This window comes from Aquarana catesbeiana, linkage group LG04, assembly GCF_042186555.1.
Source record: "Aquarana catesbeiana isolate 2022-GZ linkage group LG04, ASM4218655v1, whole genome shotgun sequence".
Lineage (NCBI taxonomy): Eukaryota > Metazoa > Chordata > Amphibia > Anura > Ranidae > Aquarana > Aquarana catesbeiana.
The window spans coordinates 130215193-130237416 of record NC_133327.1 but is presented as its reverse complement, the minus strand read 5'-3'; the positions used below and the strand labels follow the sequence as shown (position 1 = coordinate 130237416).

The 22224-nt window shown below is 41.6% G+C and overlaps 1 protein-coding gene across 1 annotated transcript in view; it reads right to left on the bottom strand.

Annotated features, from left to right (window-relative positions):
* The window catches only part of GK5 (glycerol kinase 5), a 96342-nt gene that overhangs the window by 58293 nt on the left and 15825 nt on the right, over positions 1 to 22224 (bottom strand). The window contains exons 2-4 of the mRNA XM_073625630.1: positions 18918 to 19011; positions 18764 to 18839; positions 9827 to 9920 (exon numbers count right to left, since the gene is read on the bottom strand). Coding sequence (XP_073481731.1) covers positions 9827 to 9920; positions 18764 to 18839; positions 18918 to 19011 — 264 coding nt within the window. The remainder of the gene's footprint in view (positions 1 to 9826; positions 9921 to 18763; positions 18840 to 18917; positions 19012 to 22224) is intronic.

Here is a 22224-nt window from a genome sequence, read left to right as displayed (position 1 = left end):
CCAAAATACGGCTCCGGAAAAGGTCCTGCTTGATCCTGATACAGCCAAATGCATTTCCAGATACTATAGGGAAGTGGGCCCTGGGAACCCTGGATTGACTGCCAGGACTAGGTCTCGCTGGGTGGCTGTCGTACCGGAGTTGTCTGATGAGCTGTGGCAGGAGGTTCTGGATACATATCTTGTCTGTTATATCCTCCACGGATAGAATGATCCAGCTTGGATACCTTCACCAAATCTACTACACACCAGCCAGACTGTTTTGAATGCGCAAAAGAGACTCTGCAGAGTGTCACAAATGTAATGGGGCAGAGGGAACTTTTATTCACATGGTATGGGAATGCCCTAGGATACGTCCTCTATGGTCCAGCGTGACTGAATTCATCTCTGATAACTTTGACCTTCCTAACATATGTTCTCCCTTACGTTGCCTCCTGGGTGTCTTTGACCAAGAGGAGGCAAATGTACATACGAAGTTTAATAATAAAATAATATCCTGGCGCCAACTAAATATGTACGATAAATACTGCTGCAAACACTGAAGGAAATGTCAGAACCTAAAAATATAATGTAAAATATAAAATCAAGATAGTGCTGCGCTGTAAATTAAATAAAGTGCAAAGGTGCTTATTAATAAATGCACTAAAAAGAGACAAGTCTTGTGGTATAAAAACATATAAAGGGTATCCTAAAGAATACATATAATAAATGTATCACATGGTAATCTTATTCCTCTTTAAACAAAAACAGTGATAAAAAGGTGTGATAAAAATATCCGTATAAATATAGGCAAAAACAAAATCCTATTCATAAGTGGAGAAATGAATGGACTGAATGTGTCCGTGATAAGTCTTTAAAAGTAAAGTGCAGGATGTATGGTGACTGTGTAATAATATCCCGGAAATAGTGAGAAGAATTAGATTCCCCCCATATACTATTGGCATCAGACGTAAAAGTCTGGGAATTCAGGAGGCTCAGGCATTCACCATTGGAGTACATGAAAGACACAGATAACGGTTGGTTGGATAATACCAGACTGCCTTCAGCTATCATTTTCTAAACAGGCAAAAAAAAAAAAAACACAATAAAAGCTCCAGGTTTTTTTTTTATGTCATGCTCACGTAGTCGGCTCGCTGTTTCCCCTAGCAGTTCTCTAAACACTGGGACTTATCAGGTGATTATAACAGGTAGTCTCACCTCCTTAACACATGCTGAAAAAATAGTGATTATAACGTATGGGGTACAGAATATGTAACAAAATTATACAATTGTTATGAAAAGTTGCACGGGGGACGACTTATTGTTTAACTGATGGAAAAAAAAAAAAAAAAAAACCTAAAAAAAACAGAATTTTACATAAATTTCCAGTAAGAAATATTGATCTGTTATCGGGGTAGATGTCTGTGTTTAGCTTTTTTTTTGGGTGGGAAGGGAAGTTGCATGTCTGGTGCTCAAATGCACGTGGGTGGAGCACAAACACTGACAGGTTGTTATGCATCATGTACTGCTGTAATTTCCAAAAATTCCCTGTTGATGAATAAAGTTTATTTTGTTATTGCATTGTGATAATTTGTCAATTTATAAAAGGATGTGTTTCCTCTCTGCTTATTCCTGGGAGTTAGTATACTTCTGCTTGTGGTTACTGGGGTGCCACTCCTCTGTAGCTTTATTTTTCTTTTAGCTTGAAGCTGAATGATGATTCACCAAGTCACGACTATGAATCATTACAGGACAGTCTATGGGTTTTCATTCAACATTGAGAGACGCAAGCCAAAAAGACTGCCCCCATGTACATAAATGCAAAACTATACACTGAGACCAGGCTTTTACAGTATTACATTATAAAAAATTGTTTACAATTATTCTGATTGGTTTCAAAAAACATAGCTTCTGAGTTTTTTTTTCCCAGTCTCCCTGGAAAAGCTTATGCCTCGTACACACGTTTAGATAATCAGATGATAAAAAAAAAACCTCTTTCGGATTGATCGCACGATAGTCTGAACGTTAGTACACAGCTTTCTACAGCCGATCACGACAGTCCATCCATCAAAATCCGAAGGGGCAAACACAAAAACTTTGCTCGGACGATAGCCCAGCGAACGACAATCGTTTAACCGCTTCAGCCCCGGAAGATTTTACCCCTTCCTGACATACTTGATTTGATTGTAGCCGTATTAGTGCAATTGTGACAGAGAAAATTGAGTACTGTCCGTGATACTTTTTTTATTTGCACTAACATATAATTTTTCAGGACAAGCTTTCGGGGTATGTCCCCTTCTTCAAGGTCCAAGCAGTACTGATTCACAAATTTTTAAGCAGAATGTTAAAGAAGAAAAAAAAAAAATAAAAAAAAAAAGAGAAAACCAAACACATACAAATCAATGGTAAGCCATACAGATATTATCGCTATATTGATGATATATTCATGATATGGACTGATGGTGAAGAAAATCTAAACCAATTCTTCTCATTGATCAACACTTTTCACCCATCTATCAAACTAAAAATGGACTATTTGAACACACATGTCAACTTCCTGGACACTACATTATACATCAGGAATGACAAGCTACACACGTCGATATACAGAAAACCGACTGACCGATGCAGCTATCTTCATAGTTCCAGTTTTCACCCCCAACACACCAAACGGGCCATCATACACAGCCAGGCCATCAGATACCACCGAATTTGTTCAGACCCAGAAGACAGAGATAAACATCTCAGAACACTGGCAGACTCCTTCCATAAGAAAGGTTACAAAGACAAAACCATCAACAACAGCATAAACACAGCCTTGAAAACCCGAAGAGAAAATCTCCTCCAATACACAGAGAAAAAAACAAATAACCGAGTACCTCTAGTCACCACATACAACCCAGCACTTGAAGGGATCAAAAAGATAATCAAAGATTTACAACCCATTATAACAGAGGATGAAACTCTGAAAGGAATATTCCAACAACCCCCATTATTGGCTTTCAGACAACCACCCAACCTCAGACACAAACTAATCAGCAGGAAACTTCACTCTGATTATGAAGTCACAAACAATGGTAGCAAACCCTGCAATAAAAAACGCTGCAAACTATGCAACCAGATAAATCTATCCAAAAGTGTTACACACACTAATGGGACCTTCAATATCATGGGATCTTACAGCTGTACCTCAAGTAATGTTGTGTACCTCATCCAATGCAAAAGGTGCAGCAAAGGATCTTATGTTGGTGAAACAGGACAGAAGTTGCAAGCGAGGATGAATTTGCACAGACATACCATCAAAGAACATAAAGAAGACAGTTTATGCACACCTGTGGGACATCATTTCTCACAATCGGACCACACTATAGAAGACCTCAATGTCTTAGTTCTTAAAGGGAATTTCAGAACTATCCAGGAAAGGAAAACGTTTGAACTAAGAATGATACTTCTTTTTGACACGAAGAATAATGGCCTGAATTTAGATATTGGTTTCCTTACACATTATGCTAAAGTTTTACGACCGCTCTGTGACTAGCATCCCCCCTTGCATTCCCCCTTGCTCTCCCTCTGTCTTATCTCACTAACTCTGCTGCTATCTTTATTACCATTGATTTGTATGTGTTTGGTTTTCTCTTTTTTTTTTTTTCTTCTTTAACATTCTGCTTAAAAATTTGTGAATCAGTACTGCTTGGACCTTGAAGAAGGGGACATACCCCGAAAGCTTGTCCTGAAAAATTATATGTTAGTGCAAATAAAAAAAGTATCACGGACAGTACTCAATTTTCTCTACCCCTTCCTGACCAAAGCAATTTTTGCAATTCGGCACTGTCGCTTTAACTGACAATTGCGTGGTCGTGCGATGTTGCACCCAAACAAAATTGACGTCCTTTTTTCCCCCCACAAATAGAGCTTTCTTTTGGTGGTATTTGATCACCTCTGCGTTTTTTTTTTTTTTTTTTGCGCTATAAACAAAGAGCGACAATTTTGGAAAAAAAAAAAAAATATATTTTTTACTTTTTACTATAATAAATATCCCCCAAAAATATATAAAACATTTTTTTCCTCAGTTTTTTTGGAAAAAAAAAAAAAAAAAAAAAAATAATATATATATATATATATATATATATATATATATATATATATATATATATATAATTTGCAATAAGCGTATATTGATTGGTTTGCGCAAAAGTTACAAAATAGGGGATAGTTTTATGGCATTTTTATTAATAGTTTTTTTTTTTTTTTTTTTTAATTAGTAATGGCGGCGATCTTTTGACACTATTTTGAGACCATTGTCATTCATACAGCGATCAGTGCTATGAAAATGCACTGATTACTGTGTAAATGACACTGGCGGGGAAGGGATTAACCACTAGGGGGCGATGAAGAGGTTAAGTGTGTCCTAGGGAGTGATTCTAACTGTTGGGGGGGGCTACCTAGGACATGACAGCAATCACTGCTCCCAATGACAGGGAGCAGTGAATCGCTGTCATGACACAAGGCAGAACGGGGAAATGCCTTGTTTACATAGGCATCTCCCCATTCTACCTCTCCACACTGCAATCGCAGGCCGCCAGAGAACATAGAGTTCCCAGGACCCGCGTGCGCACCCGAAAGGGCAGCAAATTTAAAAGGGACGTACCTGCATGCCCATTTGCCTGCCTGTGCCATTCTGCCGACGTACATCTGTGTGCGGCGGTCGGCAAGTGGTTAATCATACAGTATGCATCCGCTAAAAATCGATAGACAAACACCACGCATGAGCAGAAACCCAAAAATAACCCAGAAGGAGACGGGCGAACAATACGAACTGAAATAGCCAAAGGGCGTGGCAGACAGGGGGGGGGGGGGTCACACGTATTTGACTTCATTTCCGATACGTAGCTACGCAAACAGGAAGGTTTTCCAGAATCGTACGAAAAAATAAATAATCGCACAATGCACTGTTGAACTAATATTATGCAACAAAATGCGAACAATAAGTCATACGATAATCTGATTGTGTGTACGAGGCATAAGGATCAAGCACTAGAAGTAATTCACGATTGGCATGGTTGGGCTCCAGGTGGTCCATTTTTTAAATTTGACAATATACACTTTGTGCGGAATCTAATTTGGACATAGGTAAAGAGCTCTGCAGTAGAATGGGTACATGCGATCAGGATGCACAAATTTCCACAATGTTTGTCATGTATTAGGCAGGAAAAGCCAGATAAATCAGATCACTGGTCAGTTTATCACACAAAAGCACTGCAGGCCAGCAGAGATTGATTTCTACTTATTTCAAATGCAGAGCACACATGCAAGATTACCCCTACTTCAAGCAAGATAATGGCATGGTAGTAGAAAAAAAAAAACACAGTAAAAATGCTTTTTTGGTTATTTTTTTAATGTATTTTTGGTGTGTTTTCTAGTTGCCTGAACTCAAATCATGCACCTATGAAACATGGACAGCAAAAAGGGCATCAAACACGCAACTGTGGTCTTTTTTTGATACTTTTTTTTTTTTTCAATGGGGAGATGCGCTTTTTAAACATGCCCCAAAAACGTAGAATGTGGGACTTTTAAAACCGCTCCACATGTGCAGCGCATTGGTGTGAAGAGTTCCACAGCATTTAAAGGGATACATTGTTCATGCATTTTTGTTCTGCTTTAAGGGCTGGCTCACATCATGAATTGCACAGGAATGCGCTGTGCGTTCCTGTGTGATTCACATGTGATCTGAGTGCAGTATGATTTCAGCCCTTTCATTTGATTGGGCTAAAATCACACTGGACTGCACCAAAAGTAGTGCAAGTGTGAGCTGGCCCTTTAAACACTAAAAGCACATGAAAAAGTTAGCAGTGTGAAAAAGCCTTTACAATCTCCCTAAACGTAACATCTTTTTCTTGATTTGGAAGCTACAACATGGTAGTAATAACTAACACAACCGTTTCAAACGCAATGCTCAACTTCAATTCTGGAATGAGTTGCGGACAGAGGATGTGTTTGCACCGTAACGGGAAATACAGGCCAGTTATACAGCTTCTACCACCCTAGCCATTCAAGATACAATGGGTTATCTGTGTGCCTTAGACAGCACTTGCTCCTCATATACTACAAATTCATTATGCAATGCTGGAATGTGTCCTATTGAGTCATCTGATATGTGTTACTGACCAACCATAGCTATGGTAAACTTTATCAAAGTTGCAAAAAAGCTACTTTATTTACTTGTCATCAAGTCATTACACTGATCTTCTGAAGCTAAGTCTGTCACTAGTAGGCCTTAGTGACAGTACAGTACATAGTATGGGGTACACAAAACTAGAGCAGGCCTTGCAAATGGCACTCTCAGAATGCACTAAAAGCATACCCTCTACAACCTTTTCCAGCACAGCATTATACTAGAGCTGCACGATTCTGGCTGAAATGAAAATCACTATTTTTTTTTTTTTTTTTTTGCTTAGAGTAAAGATCACGATTCTCGCGGTGTAACATCTTTCATATTATACAAAAAAATTGTGCCAACTTTACTGTGTAGTTTTCATTCATTAAAGTGTATTTTTTTCCAAAGAAATTGCGTTTGAAAGACCGCTGCGCAAATACAGTGTGACATAAAATATTGCAACAACTGCCATTTTATTCTCTAGGGTCTCTGCTAAAAAATATACATATAATGTAAAATACTGATTTTAACTTGTAAGCAACAAGTGTCAGAAAAATGTTTAGGTATACATTTAATAAACGGTGTTAAGTTGTGTCAAGCCTTATCACAGAGAATCAGGGTGCTAAACCGTGTTAACTAAGGTAGGAACCAAATATCTCCTCTCTTCACCTTCTCGTGTTGTCTATGTGATAACTATAGTGACCACCATGACAACGACCCAAAGCATACATCCAAATCAACAAAGGAATGGCTTCACCAGAAGATTAAACGTTTTGGAATGGCTCAGCCAGAGCCCAGACCTGAATCCAGTTGAAAATCTGTGAGGTGATCTGAAGAGGGCTGTGCACAGGAGATGCCCTCGTAATCTGACAGATTTGGAGTGTTTTTGCAAAGAAGAGTAGCAAATATTGCCAAGTCCAGGTGTGCCATGCTGACTCATACCCAAGGTGCTTCAACAAAAGTACTAGTGTAAGGGTGTGCACACTTATGCAACCATATTATTTTAGTTTTTTTATTTTTACTACCCTCCACCTAAAAGATTTCAGTTTGTTGTTCAACTTAGTTGTACAGTTGATAGGTCAAAATGTTCTGAAATTACTTATTATGGTCTCTTTTTTTTTTTACATCACAGAAACCTGACATTTTAACAGGGGTGTACAAACTTTTTATATCCACTGTACAAAAGAGTGGAACACTGTTTGGCATTTTTGCCTTGGGCACTGCATGACCCTGTCCTACCACTTTAACCACCTCCCACCCGGCCTCTGCACATATACGGCCGGGTGGGAGCTTCCTCCTTCTGAGTGGACGTTCAGGAATGTCCCTTGAAAGGAGGGGGATCACGCGCACGCCTGTGCAGCAGCGCGATCCCAATGCGCTCGTGTCACCCGGACACAGCTCATCTCTGATCGGCAGGAGGGTTCTGCGATTGTCCCTCCTGATCACATGACGGCTGTGTCCAATCAGAGCCGTCATGTGATGTAAATAAAGAGCTGGTTGCTAGGCGATCGGCTCTCCTCTCCTCACACGGAAGGGGTCAGTGAGGAGAGGAGAGCAGATCACTGCAGCCAGCTGGTGATCAGTGAGTATGAGCTCTTTTTTACAGCTTTTTACACACTGATCACCGGCCCAGTGTCCCCACACTGTAAACACATAATGTAAGCACACAATGTCCCCAAAATAGTGTCCCCAAAACACTATCCCCACACACCTGTCCCCACATACATAACACTAAAATCATATGTCCCAATGATCATCTGCGCACATGTCAGTGATCATCTGCGCACATCTGTACGTGATCATCTGCGCACATCTGTACGTGATCAACCAATTATTATACACTTAACGGGATTTTTTTTTACCAAAGACATGTAGTAGAATACATTTTGGCTTAAATTTATTAAAAAATAGATTTTATTGGATCTTTTTTAAAACAAACAAAGTAGAAAATATATTTTTTTTTTCCCCAACATTTTTTTTCAAAATTTCCGCTCTTTTTTTCGCCTATATCACAAAAAAAATAAAAAATTGATTTGTGAATAAATACCACCAAAAGAAAGCTATATTTGTGTGAACAAAATGATAAAAACTTCATTTGGGAACAGTGTTGCAAGACCGCGCAATTCTTATTGAAAGGGGAAGAGCGCTGAAAGCTGAAAATTGGCCTGGGAAGGAAAGGGGCGAAGGTGCCCGGTATTGAAGTGGTTAGGGCTGCCCTGGTGCAGCTGCTGGCAATATGCAGTGTTGCAGTGATGTGCTGACATGCTCTCTGCTTTCTGCACTCTAGCATCCAGTACATAAAGAAGTTGGAACTTTTAGGTAATGTCCACATGGCAGATAAAATTATAGTCCAAGCTCATCTGGGAGAGAAAGCTTGGCACAGGAGGGTACTTGGCCAATTGCCATTTGTCTTATTTGACAAGTCTATAGGTTTACTTGCATTTGAATTATATCATCACAAAATAAGGTTTCTATATTTGTCCTAGAACTTGCAGAGCTGGTATATATTAGGCTCTGACCTGGTCTTCTTTCTAAATAAAATAGTGTACAATTAGCAATGGTTACCTTCAGGCTGCATTCACACCTAAGCGTTTCAAAGTCGCGCATTCTTACCATGATGTTCAGGTCACCAATGTAAAAGGCAGAAAAACGCCTGTATTCTGCCCCAAAGAAGCTCATGTTCTTTTTTGAGCTTAGGGCATTTTGCATCAGGTGACAAAACGCTCAGATGTGAACAGGTGCCATTGAAATTAATGGGATTTTGCTTGTTGGACGTTTTTCAGGCGTTTTTTTGGGGCGTTTTGCGAGCGTATTATGAGCTGAAAACGTTCAGATGTGAATGCAGCCCCAAAGTGCAGTACAACAACCAACAAAAGTTTAGTTTTGTATGATTGCTGAGTGTTACTACACATTGTGCTTCATCTTACTGCATACACTGATCTGAGAGCGGGATGAGATAAATGGCATTCCACTATATAGGACAAAATTAAGGAAGCACAGGCAGGCCAACCTGTTCTACATATCCAGTAATCTCAGTTCTGCTCTGTGTTTCTTAATAAACACCAGTTTGTTGACACAGATAATCCACAAGTCAGCTGATTAAAGTAAATGGTTCCTGCAAGAAACCTGGAGGCTGCCACTTGCGGCCACTTACACCAGTGCTGGGGGTTATTATTGCTTCCAACGACACCAATGCTGGAGATTATTTTACTCTCACAGCACAAGCCTTATACAATGCAGAGACAACCATTTTATTTCATCTTCACTTTTTGAGACCAAGGGGTTTATTTACTAAAGGCAAATCCACTTTGCACTACAAGTGCACTTGGAAGTGCAATCGCTGTAGATCTGAGGGGTGCAAGGAAAATAAAAAACAGCATTTTAGCTTGCACATGATTGGATAATAAAATCAGCAGAGCTTCCCCTCATTTCAGATCTTCCCCTCAGATTTACAGCACCTGCACTTCCAAGTGCACTTGTAGTGCGGAGTGGATTTGCCTTTAGTAAATAATCCCCCAAGTCCACTTTTAGAAACATTCTTGCTCTAGGTAATGAAAGGAGTTTGCAGCTTCTCTAAAATGTTTATGTCTTGGCTATGGATCTGCAAGGCTATCTGTAAATGCAGCCCCGCAAGAAAACGTTAAAACTTTAAAATTACAGAAAATGGTTTTACAGTGTTCAAGTACAAAATATTACCGTTAACAGCAGGGAGCTGTTCCAGGAACTGACAAGTTCCGCTGCCCGTAGGTCTTGCCAGCTGATAAAATTATGGAAAGGTTTTCCTGTATTCCTGTAAAAAAAAAAAAAAAAAAAAAGATACATTGTGATTTTTTTTTTTTAATCTCTAATTTTTCTTTTGCAAGAATAAATATCCAAAGACATCACAATTTGGGGCTGATTTACACCAGAATGTGGTGCAGGAAAGGGGCCTCCCATGCGTGTTTCCCACACCGTGTTCAAAACACATTGCCTTTCAGAGTCACTGCAGGTGCCAATACATTGTTTTTGGCACCCCAAACACAGATTGTAAGCACAGTGCGTTTGCAGGCACCAGATTGCAAGACAATCACAGTATCATGCGATTTCGTGCAGCACATGTTTCAAAAGCAGTGCATGCATGACTTCCGAGTGCAGTTTGCAGCTCATTCTGGTCTGCCAAATTAAACTGCACTGGAGCGAACAGGAGTGGCACAGGAATGTGGTGAGCGTTCCTATGCGATTCTGGTGTGAAATTTTACCATTAATATTGACAGATAAACACGTTATGTGTAGTCAATACACCTGTATGAATGTAAGAAAGATTAACCCTACTTATATGGCAGCAGTGAGAGCAATCAGGGCCTGCTCATGCCGTTACTAGGTCTGTTCAAGTTTACTTTTTCCCTGTTATTTGCTCTAATGGATAGTTACCAGACATATCTAACTCTAGGCATGAAGTTTCATTTCAGGACAAGCATTCAAAAAGTTAAAGGGGAACTTCAGTCAGTTATAAACAAGAAAAATTACAAGCTAGCAGCTACAACTACTGTAGTTGCTGACTTTTAATAAACAGATAATTATCAGTCTAGCTCTGTCTTCACCCAGGCCGGTTCCTCACCAGTCTTTGGGTCCCCAACACCGCCATCCTGACTGTAGAAAGCCGGCTGTGACTTCCTGCTGTTTCACAATCAGCTCCCCACTGTACATGCTTGAGACCTGCTACGCTTGCAGACCAGCTCTACAGCCTCCTGGGACATGTGACGTGTTCCAGGAGATCGTTGGGAGGCGCATGGGGTTGAGAGTGAAGTGTGCCTTGCAAGACAAGGTCATAATGTGCTAGCATGCGTTGCATACTAGCACATTATGGAAGACTTATCTTATCTGAAAACAAAGCCCTCCAGCGGCACGCCGTTACTGCTGACCAGGCTTCCATTTCCACCCGGTCTTCCTTCAGTGTTTGCCGGCTGCGGATGTTTGAATGGCCAAGCTGCAATCATCCCTGCACATGGGAGTCGCGGCTGTGGCACAGCTACCTCAATGGACAGCTGCCATCCATTGAGAGTGCAGGGCGCCGCTGACATCACCGGCTGCTACACAAGTAAATATCTCCTGAACAGTGCACATTTAGGAGATATTTACTATAAGAAGGTTTACCTGAAGGTACAGTATAAACAGAGTTTACTACCGCTTTAAGTGCTTGTTGATTTTCTGGGAATTCTGCATTAGGGCTCATTCACCTGTGTTTATGAAGAAAGAAGCAATTCTCATTACCGTGCCCATAGAATTTACAAAGTGTTTTCATTGAGTTTATGAATTGTGGGAAAAGCTTCAAGAATGCTTGATAAGTGCCCATGAGTGCGTTGCTTTTCTAGTGGGAAGTGCTTACAGTGGAAGTGATGTAGAGGAAACAATCTTCTTTAAAAGGCATGGTTGGGTTGTGGAGTAATAGGAATTTTTGTGAATTCTCTGCAAGATGGTTTCCTTTACTGTGATCCAGGGCTTTTTTACAGCAGGAACGCAGTTCCGGGACCTCCAGAACTGAATGTATGTAATGGCAAAGGGTGCTGGGAGAATCTATTGCTGCTGGAGGGAGTCTATTTTTGCAGAGGAAGGGGGTCTATTGTTGCTGGGGGGGTCAATTATTGCAGGGAGGGATCTACTGTTGAGGGAGGGGTCTATTGTTGCTGGCTACTGGGGAATCTATTGTTGCTGAAGCAGATCTATTTTTGCTAGGGGGTGGGTCTTACGTTGCGGGGCCTCAATGGTTGCAGGGGGGGGGATCTACTGTTGAGGGAGGGGTCTAATATTGCCTGCTGCTGGAGGGTCTATTGATGCTGGCTGTTGGGAGTCTATTGTTGCTGGGGTGGAACTGTTGTCGCTGAGGGGTCTACTGTTGCTAGAATGATTTACAGTAAGTGCCTTATTAACAAATTCCATACATATTACGAGACACCACAAAACTATACTTGGTTCTGTATCCTCTAAAAGGGGTAGTACTGGGAGGTGTGTAAGGGGTGGAACCAAGGAACAGTGCTTGGAGGTGGGTAGGGGCAGAGTCAAGGGGTGACTCGGAGTTTCTGCACCTATTCTCTGAGAAAAGAAAGGGCAAAAGATCAATCTTTGGCACATGGCTTGGTCCAACTCAGCTTTTCTGAAACAAAAAGCCTCGTCACTGGCAAAAATGCGCCATGCCTCTGCTCCTGCCTGACACTGTCAGTATTGCTGGCTGATTTGATGCTTCTGCCTGCACACAGAAGCAAATGGCATCAGCACACAGCTGCTCTGTACAAACAGGGAGGAACTGGAGCTGCTCTGTTCTAGTTCTCTATTGTTTCCCAGTGCATTTTGGGATACAGGATGGAACCTCCACTGACTCTTCCCTAATACTCAGCTAACACTTTATAAATGCTTCACTAACATGCCTTAAATGCTCTAGGTGCGGTTAGCGTGTGGTTGAAGAGCATTACCATTGAAAGCAAAGGTGGCAGCTGACAAGCATCGATCTCATAAAAGCAACATGCTGCTTAGTTTTTCCATGACAGCACTACTGCTCCTGTGTGAATAGCACTATTTGGTGCCCATTGTAATATTCATGGCAGGAGTCACAGGTCAGTTAGAAGTCTTTAAAATGCTAAATAAATGCCACATAAACACAGTTTATTGACACACATGTGAATGAGCCCTTACTGTGAAGCTTGATGTTTCAACAATATATTGAAAGAGGTGGATTTTTAATTAGATGCACACTGAATATACCAATGTTAAAGGAGTTGTAAAGGCAGAAGGTTTTTTATCCTAATGCATCAAGATAAAAAGCCTTCTGTGTGCAGCAGCCCCCCTCATACTTGAGCCCCATCTCTGTCCAGCGATGTCCACGAGTCCCTTGGCCGTCCGAGACTCCCCTCCTGATTGGCTGAGACACAGCAGCGGCGCCATTGGCTCCCGTGGCTGTCAAAGTCAGTTAACCAATCGAGAGAGAGGGGACGGACTGAACTGCAGCTCCGTGTCTGAATGGACACAAGGAGCTGCAGCTCGGCTTGGGTGCCCCCATAGCAAGCTGCTTACTGTGTGGGCACTCGACAGGAAGGAGAGGCGTACCTAGTTTTGACAGGTACCCAGCTCCCACTTCTGCTCTGAGCACCGCCATGAGCTAGAAGCTCTCCTCTCCCCCTCTCTGTCAGATAAAGAGCTGCATCCTAGTGCCTGTGTTTTATTAAAAAAAAAAGATATTTCTACCTGTTTTAACAGCCTCTCCCAGCGATAAGATGACTCCAGGCTCTCAGCTCTCCCCATGTGATATCTCCAGTGGGCGGTGCTGAGATTCCCTTGTTGACGTCATCCAGGGGAGGAGCAGAGAGCCTGGAGTCATGTGATTGCTGGGAGACCCTGTTAAAACAGGTAGAAATTGCTTTATTAAAGAAATTAATTAAAAAAAAAAAAAAAAAAAACACTTAGGCACTAGGCAATGCGATCTGGTCAGATCATATGCCTATATTTCTGGTGGTAGCAGAATCCAATAAGAATGGGAACAGATGTTTTTGGAAGTTGAATGATAATCTTCTGTTTGATGAGCCCTGTGTAAGGGAAATTAACCACTTCCCGCCCGCCCAATAGCGGATTGACGTCCGGGAAGTGGTTCTGTTATCCTGACTGGGCGTCATATGACGTCCAGCAGGATAACATGCCGCAGCGCGCCCCCGGGGGCGCGCATCGCGGCGATCGGTGGAGCGGTGTGCCAGCCTGACACACCGCTCCACCGATCTTGGTAAAGAGCCTCCGGCGGAGGCTCTTTACCACGTGATCAGCCGTGTCCAATCACGGCTGATCACGCTGTCAATTGGAAGAGCCGTTGAACGGCTCTTCCTCACTCGCGTCTGACAGATGCGAGTAGAGGAGAGCCGATCGGCGGCTCTCCTGGCAGGGGGGGGTCTGCGCTGATTGTTTATCAGCGCAGCCCCCCCTCAGATCACCACACTGGACCACCAGGGATGCCACTAGGACCACCAGGGAAGGGGCAACGTGGATGGCCAGGTATGTACCCCATGGCCATCCACATGTGCCCAATCTGTGCCAATCAGTGCCCACAAATGGGCACTGATTGGCACCATTATGTCACTGATCTGCCCAGCAATGCCCAGATCTGCCCAGCAATGTTTTATCAGTGCCACCTGTCATTGCCCATCGGTGCCACCTGTCAGTGCCCATCGGTGCCACCTGTCAGTGCCCATCGGTGCCACACATCAGTGCCACCCATAAGTACCCATCAGTGCCATCTATATGTACCAATCAATGCCACCTACGAATGCCCATCAGTGCCGCCTATGAGTGCCCATCGGTGCCACCTATGAGTGCCCATCGGTGCCACCTATGAGTGCCCATCAGTGCCGCATACCAGTGCCACCTATCAGTGCCCATCAGTGCCACCTATCAGTGCCCATCAGTGACGCCTATCAGTGCCCATCAGTGCCCGTTAGTGCCACCTCATCAGTGCCACCTCATCGGTGCCCATCAGTGCCCATCAGTGCCGCCGTATCAGTGCCCATCAGTGCAGCCATATCAGTGCCCATCATTGAAGGAGAAAGCGTACTTATTTACAAAAAATTTTAACAGAAACAAAGAAAAACTTGTTTTTTTTCGAATTTTTTTTTTTTTTTTTTTATTTGTTGCGCAAAAAATAAAAACCGCAGAGGTGATCAAATACCACCAAAACAAAGCTCTATTTGTGGGAACAAAATGATAAAAAATGTGTTTGTGTACAGTGTAGCATGACCGCGCAATTGTCATTCAAAATGCAACAGCACTGAAAGGTGAAAATTGGCCTGGGCGGGAAGGTGTCTACGTGCCTGGTATTGAAGTGGTTAAAGAAGCTATAATAAACTTTGTAAAGGATCATATAGGGGATACCACCTCTGTACCTACTCAATGGGAGGCCTTGAAATGTGTAGTACTGGGTTTATTCATAAAACACAGAACTAGATTAAAAAAAGCTAAAGAGAACAGAACGGATGAATTGCTAAAGGAAATTTCGAGACTAGAACTTTTATATAAGGGAACACCAGCACTGAGAAAATGTGAGGAATTAGTGGAAAAAAGAGCAGAGCTACGAACCTTGTTAAATGAACAATCATTGCGGGCTAGGGACAGAAACCGGGCTCTGTATTTTCAACAGGGTAATAAACCAGGTAAATTGTTAGCTAGAGCCCTACACCAACGGGTAAATACATAATCTATTATAAAGATTAAATCAGAAACTGGTGATGTAGCGTATGACCCGAAGGGGATCCTAAAGGCTTTTCATACTTTTTATACCAGATTATATAATATTCCAAATCAACTAGCAGAGCAACACCCGGAAAAAGTCCAGCAGAGAGTTCACCAATATATAAAAGATACGGCCTTACCAACTTTATCGGTAACTGAAGTAGAATAACTAGAACAGGAGTTCTCTGAGCTGCAAATACAGAATATAGTAGATATACTGGCACCGGGCAAAAGCCCGGGACCGGACGGTTTTACCCCACGATTCTATAAAACCTTTAAAGATCTACTAATCCCCATTTTGAAGCGGACATTTAATTCTGTGTCTGCCGGGCAGCCCTTTGTTTCACAATGTATGCAGGCTTATATCTCACTAATACCCAAACCCGAAAAGGACCACACTTTATGTGGTAATTATCGACCTATTTCTTTGACAAATGTTGATCTTAGAATATATTCTAAAATAATAGCAAATAGAATTACTCTGATTTTACCAAAATACATACATCTGGATCAAATGGGATTCATAAAAGGACAGGAGGCAAGAGATAATACCTTAAAAACCCTGACATTGGTGGAATATGTTCAGAGACACATCATCCCATCCTGCCTTATGGGAATAGATGCCGAGAAGGCGTTTGATCGGGTGGGTTGGTGCTTTCTACAAGAAACGTTAAAACAGTGGGGGATAGGGCCAGTGCTTTTTGAAAAAATAATGGCGTTATATCATAATCCAACTGCGAAAATACGAGCAAATGGTCAGGTATCCGATACAATCACTATAGCGAATGGTACCCGACAGGGATGTCCATTGTCCCCTTTATTATACGTATTAGTTATGGAACATCTAACAACAGCTATTCGGAACAATAGAGATATCTCTGGTATAGAAATAGGGGATAATGAATATAAAATGTCAGTTTATGCTGATGACCTATTATTGTATATCACTAACCCCTTGGTTTCCCTGCCGAATTCAATTAAGGCATTTAAGTGTTTTGGGGAGGTGAGTAATTTCAAAGTGAATTTTGATAAATCAGAAGCACTTAATATCACCTTACCAAATGTTACAGTAGATTTACTTAAAAAGAACTTTTCGTTTAAATGGCAAACTGATGTGCTTAAATATCTTGGAATATACATCCCTCGGGATATTCGTAAGATCCAGGAGTGCAATTACCTCCCACTAGTGAAAAAAAATTACAAAATTATTACAACAATATAATAGAGAATTATTTTCTTGGTTGGGTAGGATAAGTATCATAAAAATGGATATTTTACCGAAGATACTATATATATTTTAGACTATCCCAATATTCCCTGCAACAAAAAGTTTGAACCACGGAAAATCATTGGGAGCTTTATATGGGCAGGTAAAACAGCCAGAATTAGTAGAGAAACATTGATTAAATTAACCCTTTCATGACTAAGCCTATTTTTCAAATTTGGTGTTTACAAGTTAAAATCCATATTTTTTGCTAGAAAATTACTTAGAACCCCCAAACATTATATATATTTTTTTTAGCAGAGAATCTAGAGAATAAAATGGAGATTGTTGCAATATTTTATATCACACGTTATTTGTGCAGCGGTGTTTTAAACGCACATTTTTGGAAAAAGGACACTTCCACGAATTTTAAAAAATCCAAACAGTAAAGTTACCCCAATTTTTTTGTATAATGTGAAAGATAATGTTACGCCGAGTAAATAGATATCAAACATGTGATGCTTTATAATTGCACGCACTCGTGGAATGGCGACAAACTATGGTAGCTATGAATTTCCATAGGCGACGCTTTACATTTTTTTACGGTTACCAGGTTAGAGTTACAGAGGAGGTCTAGGGCTAGAATTATTGCTCTCGCTCTGACGATCGTGGCGATACCTCACATGTGTGATTTGAACACCGTTAACATATGCGGGCACGACTTCCATATGCGTTTTCTTCGCTGCGCGAGCTCGCGGGGGCGCTTTAAAAATTTTTTTTTTTTTTTTTAATTTATTTTTATACTTGTTTATAAAATTTTTTTCTAAAAACGTTTGGATAAATAAAGATATAGTAAAAAAAAAAAAAAAAACTTAGGCAATAGGACTCAGCTTTTTATCTGACAGAGGTGATGATATACAGATCAGTTAGTTTTGAAGCAGTGGGGAGAGGAGTAGATCAGTGATAGTGAGAGATGACAGACAGGGAGGGGGAGAAGGACAGAGGGAGACACAGAAGAGCTGCAGATAGCAGCGTATGATGGAAGCACATACACTGACAAGTGTGTCAGGGCTGCTGATTTATCGTGGTCATTGTACAGAGGGGAGGGTAGAAACTGACAGGATCAGCCAGGTATTTCAGGTGATACAGGGGGCCAAAATACACAGCACAAGCACTGTGTATAACATGCTTTAACCACTTAAGGACTGAGCCTCTTTTTGAGATTTGTTGTTTACAAGATAAAATCATTTTTTTTTTTGCTAGAAAATTACTTAGAACCACCAAACATTTATATTGTTTTTTTTTTCTAACCTTTTTCCACTTTGATTTTCAGGTGTCTGAATTCAGCCCTCTGTAGGTTGAGAATTTTCATTTCCATAAAACGATGTGGCATCCTTTTGTTCCTAACACATTACCCAGTCCATATCAGTATAGATAGCCAGCATGATATTTTTCAGATAGATAGATAGATAACCTATATTCCAAGGACCTCCTTGTCGGATAGGCTTATCCACCTTACCTACCGTTCAGCGTCTGTCGACCCCTTCCTCCAATCCCTATACTGGCTCCCAATCGCCCAGCAAATTAAATTCAAAATACTAACCACAACATACAATGTCAATCACAATTCTTCCCTGAGCTACATCACCAATCTTGTCTCCAAATATCACCCAAACCGTCCTCTCCGCTCCTCCCAAGACCTCCTACTTTCAAGCTCCCTCGTCTCCTGCTCCCATGCTCCTCTCCAGGATTTCTCCAGAGCCTCTCCCATCTTCTGGAACTCGCTACCTCAACCTGTCCGGCTGGCTATCCCCCTACTCTTGCTACCTTCAGGCGATCCCTAAAAACTAATCTCTTCAGGGAAGCCTATCGCGCCTCCAACTAATTTTTTACCACTTTCTTCAGCTCATTTCCCACAGTCTTTTGTACCACCTGTCCCACCCTATTAGATTGTAAACTCTTCTGAGCAGGGCCCTCTTAATCCTCTTGTATTTTATTATATTATAACTGTATTGTCTCAATTTTATATTGTAAAGCACTGTGTAAACTGTTGGCGCTATATAAATCCTGAATAATAATAATAATCATCATTTTATAGGTTACATGTATTTCTGCTCACAGACTGAAACCCTAAGAACCACGAGGGGGGGGGGGTTTATCACAAAACGTAAACACCTATTCTCGCTTACTTGTCCCAGGTAACGAAGGTGGCCCTCTGCGTGGAAATTCCAATTCCAGCTACTTGAGTTATGTGAATTCTGGCATCTGCAAACAAGCAACACGTCAGCGACAAGTCAATACTTCAATACTGACTTCAAATGTCAACTCATTACAGAAAATTACCTTTCACAGCTTCCTTTACCACAGTAACAAACTGCTCCCATAATACTTCAGGGTCAATTTCAACATGACCACGACAAGGATACAGGACCTTTATCTGTTGAGGAGGAAAGTAAGAACATGGAGATAATTCTCAGTGACCTTTCTCTCCTGAATATGTAAAATTCACCTAACTTCGCACTAATGTATACTGAGATTTTTCCCAGGTAGGACTCAATAAAGGTTGGGTTCACATATATGCAACTGCAGTTTGCAGTCCAATGTCCTATGTGTTTCTGTTCACCAATTCAGGTTCAAATTTTTGTCTGAATTTGCACCTGAACCAGACCCACAAAGGCACAGGACCCTTTTCAACCACACCGCAGCCACCCTGGACATGTGTGAGCTGGCTCCATTAAAAGCTGATCACACTCACTTGTTATGCGAATTGGATGCGGTTAAAAATGGATAAAATTTGGCATATATGTGCACCCAGCCTAAAACAACCCTCAAACACATACATATATACATACATACATACATACATACACACACACACATATATATATATATATATATATATATCAGAGACTTTAGGGAATACAATGCAATTTTTTTTGGGGGGGGGGGGGGGGGAATGAATTTTAAGAGAAAAAATTAAAAAAAAACACACACACCATAATATAAACTCCAAATTGTTTGTAGAATATGAAAGATTATGTTACATGATTTGCACTATCTTTGAACACTTGGGATACTTGCCGTGATTGACCATCTGAGACACAGAGGTTACTGACAAAAGACACTGGGAGGTCTAGGAAGCCCAGGAGATCTGGAGTTCCATGGTGGGGATCTGTGATCCAATTCGCGCTTTCTGACCTCCCTGAGTAAGGGGGGGGTCGCTGACGATTCGGTAAGCCATCCATCTTATTAGAGGTGAAGGGTCTCACGAGGTCAAGCACTCATATCAAGTCACATCATTTATATGAAGATTATTCAATCACTTTTATGGACCTTTTTTGATAACATTTTCACCATACCTTTGCACTTTATTGTAGCATTCTCTTATCAATTGGCACTATTTTCAAGCACTCTATTTTACTTTGTTTCTTATGTGGTTTATGGTGAATATTGTTCACAACTTTATGGTCATAAGTTTGCACATTTTTTTAAGTTGTAAAAAAAAAAAAAAACTAACGATCATTAATTCTAGGGTTTTTTTTTTTGGTCTTTTAGGTGGGTTTTATCAAGCTTCCCTCCCAAAATGTTGAGGCAGAAGGCCGCGTCTTTAAAGGGTCAGTCCAGCAAAACCAGTTTTTGGTTTCAGCAGATGCTGGAGGGATGATTCATCTACTGGTCAAGAACTCAACACATGATCATTGACTTAATATTTTTTTTCTGCTTATCTTTCATGATCATAGAATTTACAATAGGCAGTTATTTCTCTATTTTTTTTTTAAACGATCATTAATTCAATATTCTCAATCAATCATGTACCAGGCTAAACCGCTTGCCGACCGCAATATGTACATCTATGTTGCAGTTTGTGAGTGGTTTACCGGCATCATGGCTGAAGCCTTCAGCCGTAACCCTATGTATTGTTTTTTTCAGCCGGTGGCTGGCTTTCTCTTGAAAGCATTCCAGGCGGCTCACAAGTCCACCCCTTACTTCCACCACTCGCCGGTGTTTCTTGGGCTTGCTGTTTCCACCGGCTTACCCAAGAAACGATCCGACAGTGTAACCGGCTAATTACAGAGGCGATTAAACGAAAATAGTTTGTTCTGTTATCCATGGGGAAAAACGTTCACGTTTGTCCCTTCGGATCATTTCGCCTGTCACAATCAGCTTGCGAAAGCTGTGTACCAACGATCAGATTGTCGGACGATCAGTCTGAAAGTGATAATTTTTCATTGCGTGTACTACACATTAGTTGGATCTTTGTGGATTTCTTCTACACCTGTGCAGCTAGTTTGAAACATTCCCTCGGTGCAGGAGCTTGCCGTAATAAAGTCCGGTTACTGCTGCTCTGTCTCCTTGTGCAGGGTGACTGGTCTCATCTCCACCCCCTCCTGTAGGTTGCTGCAGGAAGCCTGTAGTGGGTGGGGATGTTGGGCCCAACTGAAAAATGCTAGCCCACCTGGCTACTCTCTTTAGCAGTACCTCTGCTCTTTCCAATGGTCACCCAGACCATAGGTTCTTCAAATCCAACAGCTTCCCTCTAATACACACAACTTCTCTCAAGCCTGAGGCTGGGTTGACACCTAAGACGGATCTGTCACACAGCAGGGGTCCGGTGCATCATGGTTCACCGTTTCAGGTCAGATTTCAGCCCGAACTTTGGGCTGAATTCGGACCTGAAACAGACCAAAAAAGGCACACGTTTTTCCTGCTTAAATGCACCGGACCTGCTGCGGAGATATGTGAACAGGCTCCATAGAGAGCCAGTCACATTCTCCCCGAATTGGAGGAGGAGAAATCCGCATCCATTTCGCATAGGTGTGAAACCAGCCTTAGTACTCATGCCGTTTACCGTCTCTTGCAGACAAACACGCTCTGGCTGCCTCCTGCTGCCTCTGACTCCTGGATGCCTCCTGTCTCTCTTGGGTGGAGCAGTCTCCAACTGGGAGCCCTGAGGTATTCCTAACTCTCCATTATAAGGGCTGTGTGCACCTGAGCACATACCCTGCTGGTCCTCCACAAAACCTGGACACGAAGTTGGAGATTCCATCCCACCCAAGACACTATGGCATCTCCAAACTACAGAGCCCCAGCCAGGAATACCAAAACCTGGAGAAAGCGGCAAAAGCAATTTTTCTCCACTTCGCTTCTACACTCCCTAGTTCTGCAATGAGCCAATGTTCACAGTGTGTGCTTTAAATTACCAATTTCAGCCCCCCATACACCTCTGTGGTGAACACAAACTACATGCACATAGCACAGGTTGGACCCGCAATGAAAACTTCTTGGTTTTTTTTCAAATTGAGTTTTAAAGAGGGGGGGTCAAGGAGGGTACAGTACAATGATGGACATATCAGACAACAAACATACGTGAGAGAATTTGAAGAGAGATCAAGTCTCCGTCCACTATGTGGACCACATAATATAGTCATAAAGGACAAGTTAGTGCAGCATTTTACACAGACATCATTAGACATTTAATATTTCTAATCCTAGACAATTAGGTATGAGATGTTGCCTTGATATCTTAATCACAGATTCGTTCCAACTGTCTATTCCCCAACCACTATGTAAGAAACGAAGAAAAGGGAAGGCACTGAAGTACCAAGGGAGAGATTCAGGAGGAAGAGTGGGAGAAAGAGATGAATGGATG